Source organism: Muntiacus reevesi, chromosome 19 (assembly GCF_963930625.1).
Source record: "Muntiacus reevesi chromosome 19, mMunRee1.1, whole genome shotgun sequence".
In the NCBI taxonomy this organism is placed as follows: Eukaryota; Metazoa; Chordata; class Mammalia; order Artiodactyla; family Cervidae; genus Muntiacus; species Muntiacus reevesi.
Genome location: NC_089267.1, coordinates 38189851 through 38207636, shown reverse-complemented (window position 1 = coordinate 38207636; position 17786 = coordinate 38189851). Strand labels below are relative to the sequence as shown.

General features: G+C 40.5%; 1 protein-coding gene across 2 annotated transcripts in view; it reads left to right on the top strand.

The window, feature by feature from the left end:
• FIG4 (FIG4 phosphoinositide 5-phosphatase) overlaps window positions 1-17786 on the top strand; it is a 158612-nt gene that overhangs the window by 60693 nt on the left and 80133 nt on the right. The window contains exons 9-14 of one of the 2 annotated variants that reach the window (XM_065911331.1): window positions 2180-2342; window positions 2763-2860; window positions 12614-12747; window positions 14018-14134; window positions 16137-16182; window positions 17171-17319. In XM_065911331.1, the coding sequence (XP_065767403.1) occupies window positions 2180-2342; window positions 2763-2860; window positions 12614-12747; window positions 14018-14134; window positions 16137-16182; window positions 17171-17319 (707 nt within the window). The remainder of the gene's footprint in view (window positions 1-2179; window positions 2343-2762; window positions 2861-12613; window positions 12748-14017; window positions 14135-16136; window positions 16183-17170; window positions 17320-17786) is intronic. The other variant, XM_065911332.1, reaches the window with a different exon arrangement.

Below are 17786 nucleotides of genomic sequence, written 5' to 3'. Positions count from 1 at the left end.
TAGGGCTGAAAAAAAATCAGTTTTCATTCCAATGCCAAAGAACGTCCAAACTGCTGTACAATTGCACTTATTTCACATGCTGGCAAAATAATGCTCAAAATGCTCCAAGCCAAGCTTCAACAGTACATCAACTAAGAACTTCCAGATGTTCAAGCTGGACTTAGAAAATTCAGTAAAACCAGAGATCAAATTGCCAACATCCTTTGGATCGTAGAAAAAGCAAGAGAATTCCAGGAAAACATCTACTTTGGCTTCATTGACTATGCTAAAGTCTTTGACTGTGTGAATCACAACAAACTGTGGAAAATTGTTAAAGAGATGGGACTATCAGACCTCTTTACCTGTCTCCTACGAAACCTGTATTCAGGTCAAGAAGCAACAGTTAGAACCGGATATGGAAACAATGGACTGGTTGCAAACTGGGAAAGGAGTACATCAAAGCTGTATATTGTTACCCTGCTTATTTAACTCACATGCAGAGTACATCATGCAAAATGCCGGGCTGGATGAAGCACAAGCTGAAATCAAGATTGTGGGAGAAATATCAATAACCACAGATATGCAAATGACACCACTGTTATGGTAGAAAGCAAAGAGGAATTAAAGAGCCTCTTGATGAAAGTGAAAGAGGAGAGTGAAAAAATTGGCTTAAAACTCAACAGTCAAACTCAACACTAAGATCATAGAATCTGATCCCATCACTTCATGGTAAATACATAGGGAAACAATGGAAACAGTGATAGACTTTCTTGGGTTCCAAAATCATTGCATATGGTGACTGCAGCCATGAAATTAAGAGATGCTTGCTCCTTGGAAGAAAAGCTATGACAAAGCCAGATAGCGTGCTAAAAAGCAGAGACGTTATTTTTCCAAGAGAAGTCTATATAGTCAAAGCTATGGTTTTTCCTATAGTCATGTATGGATGTGCTAGTTGGACTGTAAAGAAAGCTGAGCACTGAAGAATTGATGCTTTTGAACTGTGGTGTTGGAGGAGATCTTTCAGAGTCCCCTGGACTGCAAGGAGATCAAACCAGTCAATCCCAAAGGAAATCAGTCCTGCATATATATCATTGGAAGACTGATGCTGAAGCTGAAACTCTAGTAGTTTGGCCACCTGATGTGAAGAAGTGACTCATTGGAAAAGACCCTGATGCTGGGAAAGATTGAAGGCAGGAGGAGAAGGGGACGACAGAGGATGAGATGGTTGGATGACATCACCAACTCAATGGACATGAGTTTGTGCAAGCTCCAGCAGCTGGTGATGGACAGAGAAGCCTGGTGAGCTGCAGTCCTTGGGGTCACAAAGAGTCGGACACGACTGAGCAACTGGAGAAGAACAGAGTTTTGCAGCCTTGTTATGTAGTTTTGGATAGGAGGAGGAGCCAAGATGGTGGAGGAATAGGACGGGGAGACCACTTTCTCTCCTACAAATTCATCAAAAGAATAACTGAATGCAGAGCAAACTTCACAAAACTACTTCTGATCGCTAGCTGAGGTCATCAGGCGCCCAGAAAAGCAGCCCATTGTCTTCGAAAGGAGGTAGGACAAAATATAAAAGATAAAAAGTGAGACAAAAGAGCTAAGGACGGAGATCCGTCCCGGGAAGGGAGTCTTAATAGAGGATGTTCCCAGACACTGGGAAACCCTCGCACTGGCGGGCCTGGGGGAAGTGTAGTTTTGGATATATCGAGGGTAATTAAACAGGCACATTGTTAATGCCTCTAAAATTATTCTTTGTTATAGCCTCATATACTTTATAAGTAAAGCTGTCAAGATTTTTTTTCTTCTGTCCATCAGGCATTTTATTTGAATCTTACTTTTTGTCCTTTCATTCCTCCTTGGTCTTCAGAATTGAATTTTTATATTTCACTGGTCTTACTAATCTCCTGTAATATCTTGTAATTGTTTTCCTTTTCTCGCCTCCTGTGCACTCTATTACGTGTATTATTAGCTATTTAATTTGATTTTCCCTTGTCTATTCTATGCTATTTTTAATTGCCTTCCTTTATTGCATCTTAATGATTTTCCTTTTTTAATATGTGCATCAAATATTGATCAGCACTTACCTCTTTTAAAATATTCTAAGAATAGGAATTATATTTTCATTCTGTACTTGACATTTTTTCCATTAAAAAATTCTGAGAATATAAAACATCTGTGAATGCACCTTTCTTTCCAGGGTGATGTTGCAAATGAAGTGGAAACTGAACAAATACTCTGCGATGCTTCTGTCATGTCTTTTACTGCAGGAAGTTATTCTTCTTACGTACAAGTTAGAGGATCAGTTCCCTTATACTGGTCGCAGGACATTTCAACTATGATGCCTAAGCCACCTATTACATGTGAGTGGAACAGTCTTTTCAATAGTAACTCTCCTTTTCTCACATTAGAGAGTAAACTACTGCCAAATTTCATAAAAGCATGGAGTTTTAGTACTGAAAAGTAGATAATTTAGAATCAAGACTACTTATATTTTTATGCAACAGCTTCATATACATTTATTTTTAATTTTGGCCACTAGAAAATTATTTATACTTAAAAATATGTAAATATAATTAATTATATTCAGAAATGTAAGAATCATTCAGATTCAATGAATATATGAAGAATGATACGCTTAAGAGGAATTTGAGACATGAAACTACCAGAAGATCAATTGAGTTCAATTTCTATAAACATTATAAAGTGAAACAAGACCCTGTGCTGCTTTTATTCTTGCTGTGTAATTTTCATTCTGGTACTTATTTGTTTTTTCCTCCCAGTGGATCAGGCAGATCCATTTGCCCACGTGGCTGCCCTTCACTTTGACCAGATGCTTCAGAGGTTTGGCTCACCCATCATCGTCTTGAATTTAGTGAAGGTATGACATGCTCTCTGTTTGGTTATGAAATTTGATCACCCTAGACAACATGAAGGGGCTCAACTAGCCTGCTTTAAGGGAGGAGAGGGTTGTGGCTTGATCGTACTGTGACGACTCACCATGTCTGAACTGTCTGAACTTCTGTCCTTTGGCCTCAGAGTCCATGTGGCCTTTTCCCTGGGTAACTCAGAGACTCTGTGGTGGGTTTCCTAGGAAAGAGAGAAATGAGCATGTCTGTCTTCTAATTTCCTGGGGTGAACTAGATATGGGTGAAATTCTGCCTCAGTTTCCAGGACATCTGGGAGAAGGAAGCAAGGAGATCAAACATCCACAGGCTAGCCTTGATAGAGTAACTTCCCTTGACAATCCAGAAGATCTGCTCGGCAAGATAATATGTGGTAATAGGATCTAAGGACTAGATTCAGAAATGGGTGTGCAGTTGTGGCTCAGGAATCTGGTGGACAGAGTGGTGACCTGGTCTCGTAATTCTGTGCTTCCATGTCAGAGTACACTGTCTGGTCAGCGTGTCTTGTGTATATGAGTAGGCAGCCAGGTCAAAAGCCTGGCGTGGAGGGTGGGAGACCAGGTAGGAAATTGTATCTGTATCTATTGCAACCAGATGAAGTGGAGGAATCTCATTCTGTGGCTAGGAAAACCCTGGGTATGAAAAGCAAGTGTTTTGTTATGTTATGGCTATGGCAGTTGACCAACACCTTCTAGTATCAGAGATTATGCTGAGAAGTTGGTTATAAGCATCTGTTGTTTTTGTTCGGTCACTCAGTCATGTCTGACTCTTTGCGATGCCATGGACTGCAGCACACCAGGCTTCCAAGTCTTTCGCCATCTCCCAGGGTTTGCTCAAACTCAGGTCCATTGAGTCAGTGATACCATCCAATCATCTATCCTCTGTCACCCCCTTCTCTGTCTTCAGTCTTTCCCAGCATCAGGGTCTTGTCCAAAAGTCAGCTCTTCATATCAGGTGGCCAAAGTATTGGAGCTTCAGCCCTTCCAGTGAATATTCAGGACTGATTTCCTTTAGGATTGACTGGTTTGATCTCCTTGCTGTCCTAGGGACTCTCAAGAGTCTTCTTCAACACCACAGTTCAAAAGCATCAATTTTTCAGTGCTCAGCCTTCTTTATGGTCCAATTCTCACATCTATTATACATGATTACTAGAAAAAGCATAGCTTTGAGTATACAGACCTTTGTCAGCAAAGTGATGTTTCTGCTTTTTAATAAACTCTGTAGGTTTGTCATAGCTTTTCTTCCATGGAGCAAGCATCTTTTAATTTTATGGCTACTGTCACTGTCTGCAGTGATTTTGGAACCCCAAAAGATTAAGTCTGTCACTGTTTCCATTTTTTCCCCATTTATTTGCCAAGAAGTAATGGGACCAGATGCCATGATCTTAGTGTTTAGACTATTGAGTTTTAAGTCAGCTTTTTCACCCTGTCTTTCACCTTCATCAAGAGGCTCTTTAGTTCTTCTTCATGATCTGCCATTAGGGTGGTGGCTTCTGCATATCTGAGGTTGTTGCTATTTCTTCTGAGCATCTTGATTACAGCTTGAGCTTCATTCAGCCTGGCATTTTGCATGATGTATTTTGCATAGAAATTAAATAAGCAGGATGACAATATACAACCTTGACATACTCCTTTCCTAGTTTGAAATTGGTTCTCACTGATGCTTCTTGACCTACATACAGGTTTCTTAGGAGGTAGGCAGGGTGGTCTGGTATTCCCATCTCTTTAATATTTTCCACAGTTTGTTGTGACCCACACAGCCAAAGACTTTGGCATAGTCAGTAAAGCAGAAGTAGATATTTTTCTGGAATTCCCTTATTTTTCCTGTGATCCAGCAGATGTTGGCAATTTAATCTCTGGTTCCTGTGCCTTTTCTAAATCCATCTTATACATTTGAAAGGTCTAGGTTCTCATACTGTTGAAACCTAGTTTGAAGGATTTTGAGCATTACCTTGCTAACATGTGAAATGAGTACAATTGTGCGATGGTTTGAACATTCTTTGGCATTTTTCTTCTTTGGGTTTGGAATGAAAACTGACCTTTTCCAGTCCTGTGGCCACTGCTAGATTTTCCAAATTTGTTGGCGTATTGAGTGCAGCACTTTAACAGCATCATCTTTTAGGATTTGACAAAACTCACCTGGAATTCTATCACCTCCATTAGCTTTGTTCATAGTATTGCTTCCTAAGGCCTGCTTGACTTTGCACTCTGGGATGTCTGGCTCTAGGTGAGTGATCACACCATCATGGTTTTCTGGGTCATTAAGAATTTTTTTGTACAGCTCTTCTGTGTATTTTTGTCATCTCTTCTTAATATCTTCTGCTTCTATTTTATTCATAGTTTCTGTCCTTTATTGTGCCCATCTTTACATAAAATGTTCCCTTGGTATCTCTAATTTTCTTGAAGAGATATCTGGTCTTTCCTATTCTGTCGTTTTCTTTTATTTGCGTTGTTCACTTAAGAAGACTTTCTTATCTCTCCTTGCTATTCTTTGGAACTCTGCATTCAGATGGATATTTCTTTTTCTCCTTTACCTTTCACTTCTCTTCTTTTCTCAGCTCTTTGTAAGGCCTCCTCAGCAGCCATTTTGCCTTTTTGCATTTCTTTTTCTTGGTGATGGTTTTGGTCACCACCTCCTATACAATGTTATGTCCATAGTTCTGTCCATAGTTCTTTAGGTACTCTATCAGATCTAATCCCTTGAATCTATTTGTCACTTCTACTGTAAGGATTTGATTTAGGTCATACTCGAATGGCCTAGTGCTTTTCCCTACTTTCTTCTAGTCTGAATTTTGCAATAAGGACCTCATGATCTGAGTCCCAGTCAGCTCCCAGTCTTGTTTTTGCTGACTCTATGACCTGGATAACCGAGATCATTAATTATAATAAGCATAAGCCAATTTAATTAAGGAAACCAAGGAATCCCATGTCTATTTAAGCCACCGTTTAACAGTTTTGAAGGTTTCCCTTGTGCCAAGGCAATCATAAAAACAGTGCCTGCCTCTCTGGGCTCACAGTCTAATAGGAGACGGTAAAGTGATGCAGGGGTGCCAAGACAGGGTTACGACGCTGTGAGAGCTTATAATGGTAAAGAAGTCTTCCCTGAAGAAGTGATGAGTCAGTGCAACGCCTCTGAATGAAGAGGCCTTTACAGGGCCAAGAGGAAAGAGAGCAGCAGGTACAAAGGCCCTGGGACCGGAGGTCATAAGGTGCGTTTGAGGAAGAAAAGCCTCTCTGACTGGGTCCCAGACAATCGGGCAGGAGAGCCTGTTGTGAGAAGAGACTGAAGAGTTAGTTATGCCAGACTTGTAGAGCCTTGTAGGGTGTGTTAATGAGTCAGGTCTTATCTTGACTTTCCAAAACCATTGAAGGTTTTGTAGAGTTGAGAAGATGGTGATCAGATTTCTGTTTTGAGATTATCCTGATCTCAGTAGAGAAGGAATAGACTGGTACAGCCTAAAGTCGATGTTGGAAGACCCCGTAGGGCTGTTATAATTATCCAGCAGAGGGTAACTGGCCTCAGCTAGGGTGGTGTGGTAGAGGTGGGGAGGAGTGGACGCAGGCAGTGGACCCAGTGATGAGCTGGGTCTGAGCGGAGGGAGAGGCAGGGGTGAGACTTGATCCCGCGGTTTCTGACTCACTCAGGTGGATGGGTGGCGATGCCATTCACTGAGCCAGGGAACACTGTCTGTGAGGGAAGGTGGTCAGTGCGGTTTGAATGTGTTGAGGTTTGAGATGGGTTGAATCCTGTCAAAGGAGATGGAAGGTAGGTGGTAGCTATGTGAGGTGAAAGCTCAGGAGAGAGGTCTGGGCTGAGATGTGATATTATGGCCCATCTGAGTCCTGGCGATATTTGAAGACATGGGTGTGGAGAGGATGCCCAACCAAGGGTACCGAGCCTCTGGTCTCGACTTGAGAACCTCCAGCTCCTCGTGTCCAGGTAGAACAGGCTGAATCCATAAAGGAGTTAGAGAAAGGACAGATGGAAAAGTAGGAGGAAAACCAGGTGAGTGCTGTGCTATGACAACTAAGAGAAAGCATGTTTTGTGATGAAGCAAGTAAGAAGTTGACAGTGGCAAAGGCTGCTGATGGGTCAGGTAAGATGAAAATAGAAAATATGCTCATTGATACTCCCAACACCAGGGGTACTGAGTGAGATGGACTGAGCTCAGTTCAGTTCAGTCGCTCAGTCGTGTCCGACTCTTTGCGACCCCATGGACTGCAACACGCCAGGCTTCCCTGTCCATCATCAATCCCGGAGCTTACTCAAACTCATGTCCATCGAGTCAGTGATGCCATCCAACCATCTCATCCTCTGTCGTCCCTTCTCCTGCCTTCAGTCTTGCCCAGCATCAGGGTCTTTTCCAGTGAGTCAGTTCTCCGCATCAGGTGACCAAGGTATTGGAGCTTCAGCCTCAGCATCAGTCCTTCCAATGAATATTCAGGACTGACGTCCCTTCGGATGGACTGGTTTGATCCTCTTGGAGAAATGAAGCGCCTAGTGAGAAATGTGGAAGAGTTGGTGTTTTCATCTGGTTGTTGTTTCTTGAAGAGATCATAGTGATGTGTGTAAAAGTGTTTGGGAAGGATCCGTTTGAGATCCTTAAGGAGAGGAGAGAATATAGGAAAGAGAAGGGATGATCAGGGCATAACGTACTTGAGAGGAAAGGAGGAAATCTGAAACCTGGAGGGAGGAGTTATTTTAATGGGAGGACAGAATCATAAGGGGGTGTGTGTGTGTGTGTGTGTATGTTGTATATGCATGCACATGCACTTACTTTCCCTCCTGATGGCTTTAACTTGTCCTTAAGGTCAGAGGGAAGGTTACCTGCTCAGAGCGAAAGTGTGAGGTGGTGGAAGTTTCACAATCTTCATATATGTGGGAGGGTGGGTTGACCAGAGCCCTCCAGGCAATGCTAAGGGTAAATTCCAGGTTGGTGGTGGCAAATTCCAGGATTTTTTAAGTTGTGCTATTGCCTGACTTTTCCTGGCAGTGCTAGTGAATGGGTATAAGCACAGAAAGTGAAATTCTCTCAGTCATGTCTGACTCTTACTGTACAGTCCATGGAATTGTCCAGGCCAGAATACTGGAGTGGGTAGCCTTTTCCTTCTCCAGGGGATCTTCCCAACCCAGGGATCGAACCCAGGTCTCCCACTCTGCAGGTGGATTCTCTACCAGCGGAGCCACAAGGGAAACCCAAGGATACTGGAGTGGTTAGCCTGTCCCTTCTCCAGGGGATCTTCCCAACCCAGGAATTGAACTGGGGTCTCTTGCATTGCAGGCAGATTCTTTACCAACTGAGCTACCAGCGAAGCCCAGACACACAGAGGAAGTAGATAATTGGGTTCACTTAGTTTTGCCATACAGGGGTCACATAAAGGGCAGATCAGAGGAGTCCTGGGTGTTGGCAGTCATCTAATTGAAGCGGACCGTGCAACCTGGGCTGGAGGAGGGCGAATCATGGAGAGGGTGGCGGGGAAAGTGGAGCTGTCAGTGGGCTGGGGTTCTTGTGAGGTGGGGTGTTTAAAACAAGCTGTCTGAAAATAAAAGAGGTTCGGATAAGAAATGGTGAGGGCAGAGGCCTTACCTGTGGTGAACGGCTTGAGCTGGAGTGGTGAGGGTGGGAATGAAGGCCTGGCCAGAGTGGAGGCAGAGCGTGGGCTAGGGATACAAACTGTGAGCCAGTTGCTGGGAGAGGGCCAGAGAACTAAGTGCGTGGGTTCAGAGGTGTGGGGGGGCTGTGTGTGGGGAGGGGGGTGTGTGTGTGTCAGAGGAGGAAGGTGATGAGGAGGGGAGCTGTGGACAGTGAGGCAGGAAGCTTTAGTTCTCCCTTTGTCGCTCTTTGGCTTAGGAAATTATTGATCTGCTTCAATTAGATGACTGCCAATACCCAAAGCTCCTTTAATATTATTATGTATACTATAATAATTATTTTATTAATTATTAATAATTATCCATTGTTGTATTATTTAATTAAATTTATTTAATGTTTATGTCAAATATTTAATAATAAATAATTATTTTATTATTTCATAACATTTATTATATTAATATTAATAATTATTATTATTTCTGAACTGATGTGAACAAAAGTCTAAAAAGTGATGTATTTAATACTTGATTTATTTTACAAAGTCAGTCCCTGATTGTCATTATATTATATATTATATATTATCAATATAATATATATTATATATAATATATATTAAATATTATATATTATAATATTATATAATAATATAATTTAATTTAATTATAATACAATTATTATAAATAATGTAATAATATAATAATATATAATATAATGACAATATATATATAATGACAGTCAGGGATTGACTTTGTAAAATAAATCAAGAATTAAATACATCACTTTTTAGACTTTTGTTCACATCAGTTCAGAAATTTCATCTCTCTTGCTGTCAATTCAGAATAATATAACACAATAGCTGGATGATCCATAACCTCAGCCTGCTATCACACAATAGCAATAAGAAACATAAAAAAATTCAAGAAGCAAAACTCTACTAACAAGAACCTTCATGAACAGTTTCTAATAAATGTATAGGCAATAAGATATTGTTTGTATAGAAATAAATTATTGCTGAAGCACTGAATGAAAAAGTTATCACTAGAATATAAATGTCAGCCTAAGTTAGTGAATTTTCTTCATATATTACAGAGTCCTTGTAATGTAGTTAAAAGCTATGGTTAAATGGAAATTCATGATGTATGAAATACACTATTTCTCTATTAAGTATGCAGGTTCAAAATATAATATCAGATACATGTGATTATAAAGTGTTCCTGCCCAGATTTCTCAAATGAACATTTACTTCTTAATATTTAAATGCCATTCAATAGATTTTAAAATCATTGTTGTTATTTCATTGTCATACAAATCCTGACAATAACGAGAAAATACTTTGGAGATTAAGTTGCTGTTTTGTAGAATAGAAAAAATGATTGTTTTTGTCATCAGTTACTTTATTCATAGGATAGAAGAAGATGTTTATTCAGCTCACTTGGAAGAAGTCCGTATTAACTAGTCAAAGTGTGTCTGTGTGTGTGTGTGTAGAGATCAAGGGATAGTCACTCTTTGTTCTGCCTCCGTATGAAGTGCCTAAAATGGAACACCTTTCTTGATTTTTCTCTTTGGTCCTGTGTGTGAACTATCTCCTTCCCACCCGCTTCCCCCCCATGTGTAAAGTTTGAGACTCTACTTGACAAAAATTTTGCAGCAATCCTTACACTGTCAGTGCTGCTGCTCAGGATTAATAGGAAGCCAACCAAGGGTCTGATGTCATTATCCACCAGAGGACTTTAATCTGGGGGCCTTGGACGGCCATTGGGAGGATCTCTGAACCCTTTGAAATGATGTACAAAGTCACTTGCATATGTAGTTTTCATCTGGTTGTTAAACGAGTCTGTGACCAAAAGGCAGTTGACTAAACAATTCAGTAACGGATCCACTGTGGGCAGACTGCATAAAGCATGCTCTTTGCAGAGAGATGATCCAAAGTTGATGAAATAACCTTACCTCTGCATCTCCTTAAATGTCAGATTTGACATAAGAAATTCACAAACTTTTTGTTTCTCTAGTTGGTTTAAAATACTTCTGAGAAAAATTCCAGGTATGTAATTTAATTTTCTCAGATGTAAAAATAAGCTAATATTTGTTCACCTAAAACTGATTTATCACTGGTCTTAACTCTAATTCCTCTATTTGATATATACAGTTGTGCAAAATAGATACATTTTCTTTTGTTTCCTTAGTGATTATCTAATTAAAGTCATGACAGTTGAAAAGTAACCATCATGGTTGAAAACAGTGTAGACCTATCCTGATGCCAGTAATAGTCTATATTGCTGAGTTACTTTTTGTTTTCATGTTTGTTTCTGAGTAAAGTCCTGATCAGAATAATAATACAAATGGTCTGTTTTGTATTAATATTTACCATGCATCAGATGCTCTGTTAAGAAATTACGATGTTTCATCTCATTTAAACCTCACAGTAATCCTTTAAGGGAGGTGCTACTGTTACCCATTTTATTTTGTTTTTTTTCATTTATTTTTATTAGTTGGAGGCTAATTACTTTACAATATTGTAGTGGTTTTCGCCATACATTGACATGAATCAGCCATGGATTTACATGTGTTGCCCTTCCCGATCCTCCCTCCCACCTCCCTCCCCACCCCCTCCCTCTGGGTCTTCCCAGTGCACCAGCCCCAAGCACTTATCTCATGCATCCAACCTGGGCTGGTGATCTGTTTCACACTTGATAATATATTTGTTTCAATGCTATTCTCTCAGATCATCCCACCCTCGCCTTCTCCCACAGAGTCCAAAAGTCTGTTCTGTACATCTGTGTCTCTTTTTCTGTCCTGCATATGGGGTTATCGTTACCATCTTTTTAAATTCCATATATATGCATTAGTATACTGTATTGGTGTTTATCTTTCCGGCTTACTTCACTGTGTATAATGGGCTCCAGTTTCATCCATCTCATTAGAACTGATTCAAATGAATTCTTTTTAATGGCTGAGTAATATTCCATGGTGTATATGTACCACAGCTTCCTTATCCATTCGTCTGCTGATGGGCATCTAGGTTGCTTCTATGTCCTGGCTATTATAAACAGTGCTGCGATGAACATTGGGGTGCACGTGTCTCTTTCAGATCTGGTTTCCTCAGTGTGTATGCCCAGAAGTGGGATTGCTGGGTCATATGGCAGTTCTATTTCCAGTTTTTTAAGGAATCTCCACACTGTTCTCCATAGCGGCTGTACTAGTTTGCATTCCCACCAACAGTGTAAGAGGGTTCCCTTTTCTCCACACCCTCTCCAGCATTTATTGCTTGTAGACTTTTGGATAGCAGCCATTCTGACTGGCGTATAATGGTACCTCGTTGTGGATTTGATTTGCATTTCTCTGATAATGAGTGATGTTGAGCATCTTTTCATGTGTTTGTTAGCCATCTGTATTTCTTCTTGTTACCCATTTTATAGATGAGGAAATTCAGAAAAGTTGAGAGGGTCTCAACTGGCTGGTAGGAGGCAGAGAATGAGCTCCAAGTTCACAGCTGAGTAATAACACACCAACTCCTCTTGAATGGGAGGCAGTGTGGTCTCTCTGGAGCTACAACAGGCAGGCGAGGAGGTGGACCACTCAGATGTAGTCCCATTCACGCCTCTCAGCTTCAGTGCATTCAGCCACAGCGTAAAAGAGGAAGACATGGCTGCCTTGGCTACCTCCAGGGGATTTTATGAGAGTCAAGTTTAAAAGCGTATGAAGGCTATGAAAACACTGTCCGCTCTGCCAGTTTGGGAATTATTCATCCAAGCCCACTTGATTTCTGTCTGGTCCTGAGCTGGCTGGGGCTTGGGGGTCCTTTCTTCTGGTCTTTGGGGAGTTCTCCTTTGCCACAATGGGGTGTGGGGGATGTAGGACAGGCCTGTGTAGGGTGAGCTGGACTTGCTGGGACTGCAGGAGGTTACGAGCTAGAAATCTGATCTCCTTGAGTCTTTAGTGCTCATTGTCTGTTGATCGTAATTCAGTGGCGTATTTATTTCTTTGCATTTATTTTAACCTTAATAAGGTAGGTTTCATTTTTTTTATATTTAGCACTTCATCTTTTTGTCTTGCCTTAGTGGCAAAGTTATGTTAAAAGTCTGTTTCTCCAATTTAAGGCAGTTTGAACACTGATGATGTTTAATTTTTGGAAAAGGAACGAGAAAAAAGGAAGCATGAGAGAATTCTGAGCGAAGAGCTTGTAGCTGCTGTGACCTACCTCAACCAGTTTTTGCCTCCCGAGCACACGATTATTTATATTCCGTGGGACATGGCGAAGTACACCAAAAGGTGAGCGGATGCTCGACTGTCTGCTTAGGTTTTCCTCTTCTTGTGATGTAGAATAGCAGGAAGCAACCTCCCCTGTAAAGTTACTCTTATTTTCCTTTGTGAACCTGCTTGAGGGGTTGACTGCTGGTGTATAATTAGAGGGCTTAAATTACTTGATCAAACTCTTTTTGCCCACCATTTTTACCATTTGCAAATTCTCTTTGAAGTATGTAGTGACTTCAGAACACGTCTCCTCTGCTGCTTTTCCTCAAAGGCATTAGTTTCACCTTTTTTTTTTTTTTTCTATTTCATTCTATCTCCCTGTTTAATTCCTTTCTCAGATGCCGCTTTCAGATGTTCTCACTCATGGGTGAGCCAGCACTAACTCCCACCATTTATAGTAAATCCACACCCCTTGGTGTATTGTGAAAGCCCCAACATCTGGTTGGTTCCAGAATGTAATAACTCCTTTATTCCCAGGGCTATTCTGCTTCTGAAAAGCTAACCGTCCTGTTCTGTCTCCAGTGTAGCAGCCGAAGTCCAATTCTGGACCCTTTGTTCCTATTGTTTCCTCTCCTTCCACTCCTCCTCCCTCCTCCCCAGGGTGCTTTCCCACCTCTCTTACCGTCAAGTTCTGATTCAAAACTCATCTCTTCCAAGGAACTCTCATTAACCTTGCACTGTCCTTTGACTCACTTGCTGGGCGTCATACAAATGCTAGGTTCACATCAAGGTCTCTCTCTCTCATTTTCTTAATGTCACTGTATTGTTTTGCACTTGACTCATTGTACTTTTCTCTGAATCATTTCATGTAGTTAGATCCATGCACGTGCACACACACATACACACACTTCCCAGAGTATAAGCCTGGTTACTGGTTGGTGCCATTCATAGTAATTCATTTACCAGTGTTTTCTTCCCGAACAGCTGCACTGAGCATTGTGCTCTCTTCACATTTCATGACTGCGTGCTGACTTCACTGACTCCACTCTTGGGGAGTGAAGGGCTTTGGAAAAGGTTCTTGCTGGGAGATGCCATGTGCCAAGTTTAAGGCTTGCCAACAGTTGCTATTGAGTTACATGCCCTTCTTGTGCCAAATCTTGCTAGTTATTGAGTACACCTTGCATTCTAGAAATTAATTCTTACAATGTCCCTATTGAGTACAAACCAGAGATTTAAAAAATTGCATTCCCAAGTATCATTACTGTAGCCTTTGCTTTAAGTATAAGCGTAGGTGCAGGTTAAGAGTCGGGCCCTTCTCACTTCTCTTACTCTTCCTCCTTGTTCTCAGCAAGCTGTGTAATGTTCTAGATCGCCTGAATGTGATTGCAGAAAGTGTGGTGAAGAAAACAGGCTTCTTTGTAAACCGCCCCGATTCTTACTGTAGCATTCTGCGGCCAGATGAAAAGTATGTATGGTGTTTTAAAACCTAAAAGATATCAAGAAGTTAGCTCTCATAGACAAAAAATATTCTAGACATGAGCAGTTTGTACTCCTTGGAAGAAAGATGACTCTATTCCTTTGGGGAGACGACACCCTGTCCGTGTGTCTGTGGAATGAATATTCATGAGGGTGGGAGATTCTCCTGGCAGCTACATACCTTGAGATGGAAGCCACAGAATCTCTTGCTTCTTAGAATAAATGTTACATAAAGTATTTCTGTAAAATAAAACTTTCTGTAATGAATTCTGTGTTTCAGTATTAAATAGCAGGAAAATTTTTTCTTATGCACCCATCTATAGATTAGTATTTATACTAACATTTTAATGAAATTTGTCGCTGTATTAGTTATTTGCTCACAGATCTTTCTTCATTGGGGCTTCCTTGGTGGCTGAAACAGTAACGAATCTGCCTGCAGGAGACCCAGGTTCAATTCCTGGGTCAGGAAGATCCCCTAGAGAAGGAAATGGCAATCCACTCCAGTATTCTTGCCTGGAAAAATTCCATGGACAGAGGAGCCTGGTGGGCTACAGTCCATGGGGTCCCAAAGAGTCAAACCAGTCTATACTAACATTTTAACGAAATGTATCACTGTATTATAGTTATTTGCTCACAAATCTTTCTTCATTACTACTATGTGAACTTGTTCAGATTAAGCATCTGTGCTTAATTTATCTTTAAAGAACCAATATTATATATTTCCAGCATTTTATTTTCAGTTAACAAAGTTAACATTTTCAGTTAACAACTATCATGGTAAAGAAAAAAACATGCAAAAAGCAAGAAAAAAAACCACTTAACCAATTATTAATGTGTACATCTTTGCAAGTAATCCTTCTGTTATAGTTTGAATTGCAGGGCACCTGTGACCAGGGTCCCTAGGACCCCTCCCGGGCTCTGTGATTTCCTAAGAGAACTCAGGGGTCGCACTGTATTGTTGTCCTCTTGGCTATGATTTATTGTGAACAAGCAAAATTAGCCAAGGAAGAAAGCACATGGGACAAAGTCCAGAGGAAATGAGGCACTCGCTTCCAGAGTCCTCTCCTGGTGGAGTCACACGGAGCATGTTCAATTCCCCCAGCAACTTGTGACAGCGAACGTGAAGTGTTGCCAACCAGGGGAGATGATTAAAGACTCGGTGCCAGGGTTTTTACTAGAAGTGGTCCCACAGGCAGCTCTGCCTGGCAGCTACCAAAATTTCAGGCTCCCAGAAGGAAAGCCTGTTCAGCAAACCACGTTGTTTCTACAAACAGTTTAGGCACCACGAGCCATGCTTGTCTGTTCTGGGAATAGTGGAAATTAAAGTTCCCAGCGCCAGCCAAGGGCCAGCCTTGGAAGCGGGCCTTTCTGAGGATAGCATTCAGGCTTGCTGTGTTAACTCTTTTTCTGCACCACACCTTCTTTTAAATAATTAAAAGATTAATGTCATTACATAGTACTTATAATAGAATATTTCCTCATGCCTTCATTGGCACATGGAGAAAACATGTGGAAAGGAAAATAAAAAAATAAAGAAGTTTGTAAAAACAATGAAAGGACTGTAGCAAAGCTCCATGAAGAAAAGCTGAAGGAAGTAGAACCTCCTAAAGTTGAGGGGAGAAGGAGCAGGCCTGGTAGATTGTACTATAAAGTTGATCTGCAATTATTACTCATGTCTATAGAGACTGAACAGGAAATGGGCTTAAATTAAAGCAAGAGATTTTGGATGAACGTGGGTGACAAAATGCTAGTGTGTGGGGCTGGAGCAGGTTAAGATGCTCCTTTCCTGGCCTCCCTTTGAGGAGAGCATGGGTAGCATTCCATCTCTGTTATCTGCAAATTCACTTACTGAGAAAGTAAACTGAATCAACTGATTATTCAGGGGCGTTCAGCCCTATTACTTTGATTCTTAATAAAGAACTGGTACCAAATATGAATATAGATTATGTTATTAAATATTGTAAAATTAAAGCATGTATTTTTAAACACAGGTGGAATGAACTAGGAGGATGCGTGATTCCCACTGGTCGCCTGCAGGTATAGATGACATTGTGTTAATAATGAACAGAATCTGTATTCACTGTGTGTGATGTTTTCTGAAAGCAACCATGGAGAGAGATACTTCTTACTGAATGCAACATTATTAATCATTTGAGAACAAGTTTTAATGCCTTACAGCTAGTGTTTAACTCTTGAAAAGGATGTGTGGCTGAAATAGTAATAGCCCGTAGGTTTTTGGGGGGGCTTCCCTGATAGCAATGCAGGAGACCCCCGGTTCAATTCCTGAGTTGAGAAGGTCCACTGGAGAAGGGACAGGCTACCCACTCCAGTATTCTTGGACTTCCCTTGTGGCTCAGCCTAGTAAAGTATCCACCTGCAGTGCGGGAGACCTGGGTTTGATCTCTGGGTTAGGAAGATCCCCTGGAGAAGGGAAAGGCTACCCACTCCAATATTCTGTCCTGGAGAATTCCATGGACTGTATAGTCCATGGGGTCACAAAGAGACCCAACTGAGGAACTTTTCACTTTCATAGATTTTTTTCACATAATATAAAATTATTGGAAATAGAAACATAAACAGAAATGTGTAAAGAATAAATTAGAGGGACTTTGGAAAATGAGCCAGATAATCACTATATATATTAATTATGCTTTAAGAATGAAACAGTCCCTCAGTCACTAAATATTTTGGTTTGTACAGTAAAGGAGACAGACCAGGAGGAAAAGCACATATTTAACTAATTGGTACGTGTGGAAAATGTTAGCTATTTGTTTTATCTTGTTAAACTAAAGAAAAATTCAAATATAGACTAGAAGGTATAATGATGCTATTGGAGCAATATTGTAAATAGCAAATATAACCTTTTTTTTTTAATATAATCTTTCATAATGAAAAAAAAATGCTTCATTATTTGTTCAGGAATAACACCCTACTTGCAGCTTGTCTTCTTAAAGAAATCTTGAGTAGGATGGAAGTAGTTCTGATGACTGAATAATGATTGACCGTTTAAGGTGTTTCTCTTTAGACTGGTGTTCTTAGAACCAACTGTGTGGACTGTTTGGATCGCACCAACACAGCACAGTTTATGGTGGGGAAATGTGCTCTGGCCTATCAACTGTACTCCTTGGGCTTAATTGACAAACCGAATCTACAATTTGATACAGATGCAGTTAGGTAAGCCTTATTTTTTTTTGCCTTTCAAATGCTGGTAATGACAGAAAGCAAACTTGATTAATCATAAAGGACTTTTATGAACTTATTTCCCCTTTTGGCTTCTCAAAAATTATGTTGTTAAAAGACGTTGTTTAAATTTGGTAACATCTATTTCTATTAAAGCCCTGTGTGTTGTTGCCATGGTTTTGTTTTCCTACTCATGTTAATTATCAAAAAAACGCTGTGTACTTTAGATAAATCCAAACTAGTGAGTTTCTTTAAAAAAAAAAAAAAATCTCAGACTGTGTTAGGAAAAAAGTAATATGTCTTCATATAGTTTGAATTAAACAGGTAGGATAGATAAAAGATTGGTTCTTCGGTAAGAAATACTGTTATTTCACTGTCCATTGGGTCCATGACAGTGCATGAAGTACTGTTTCTTGAAAGGCAGTGAGGGCTATTATCAGTCCTCTGAGATAGTCATCAAG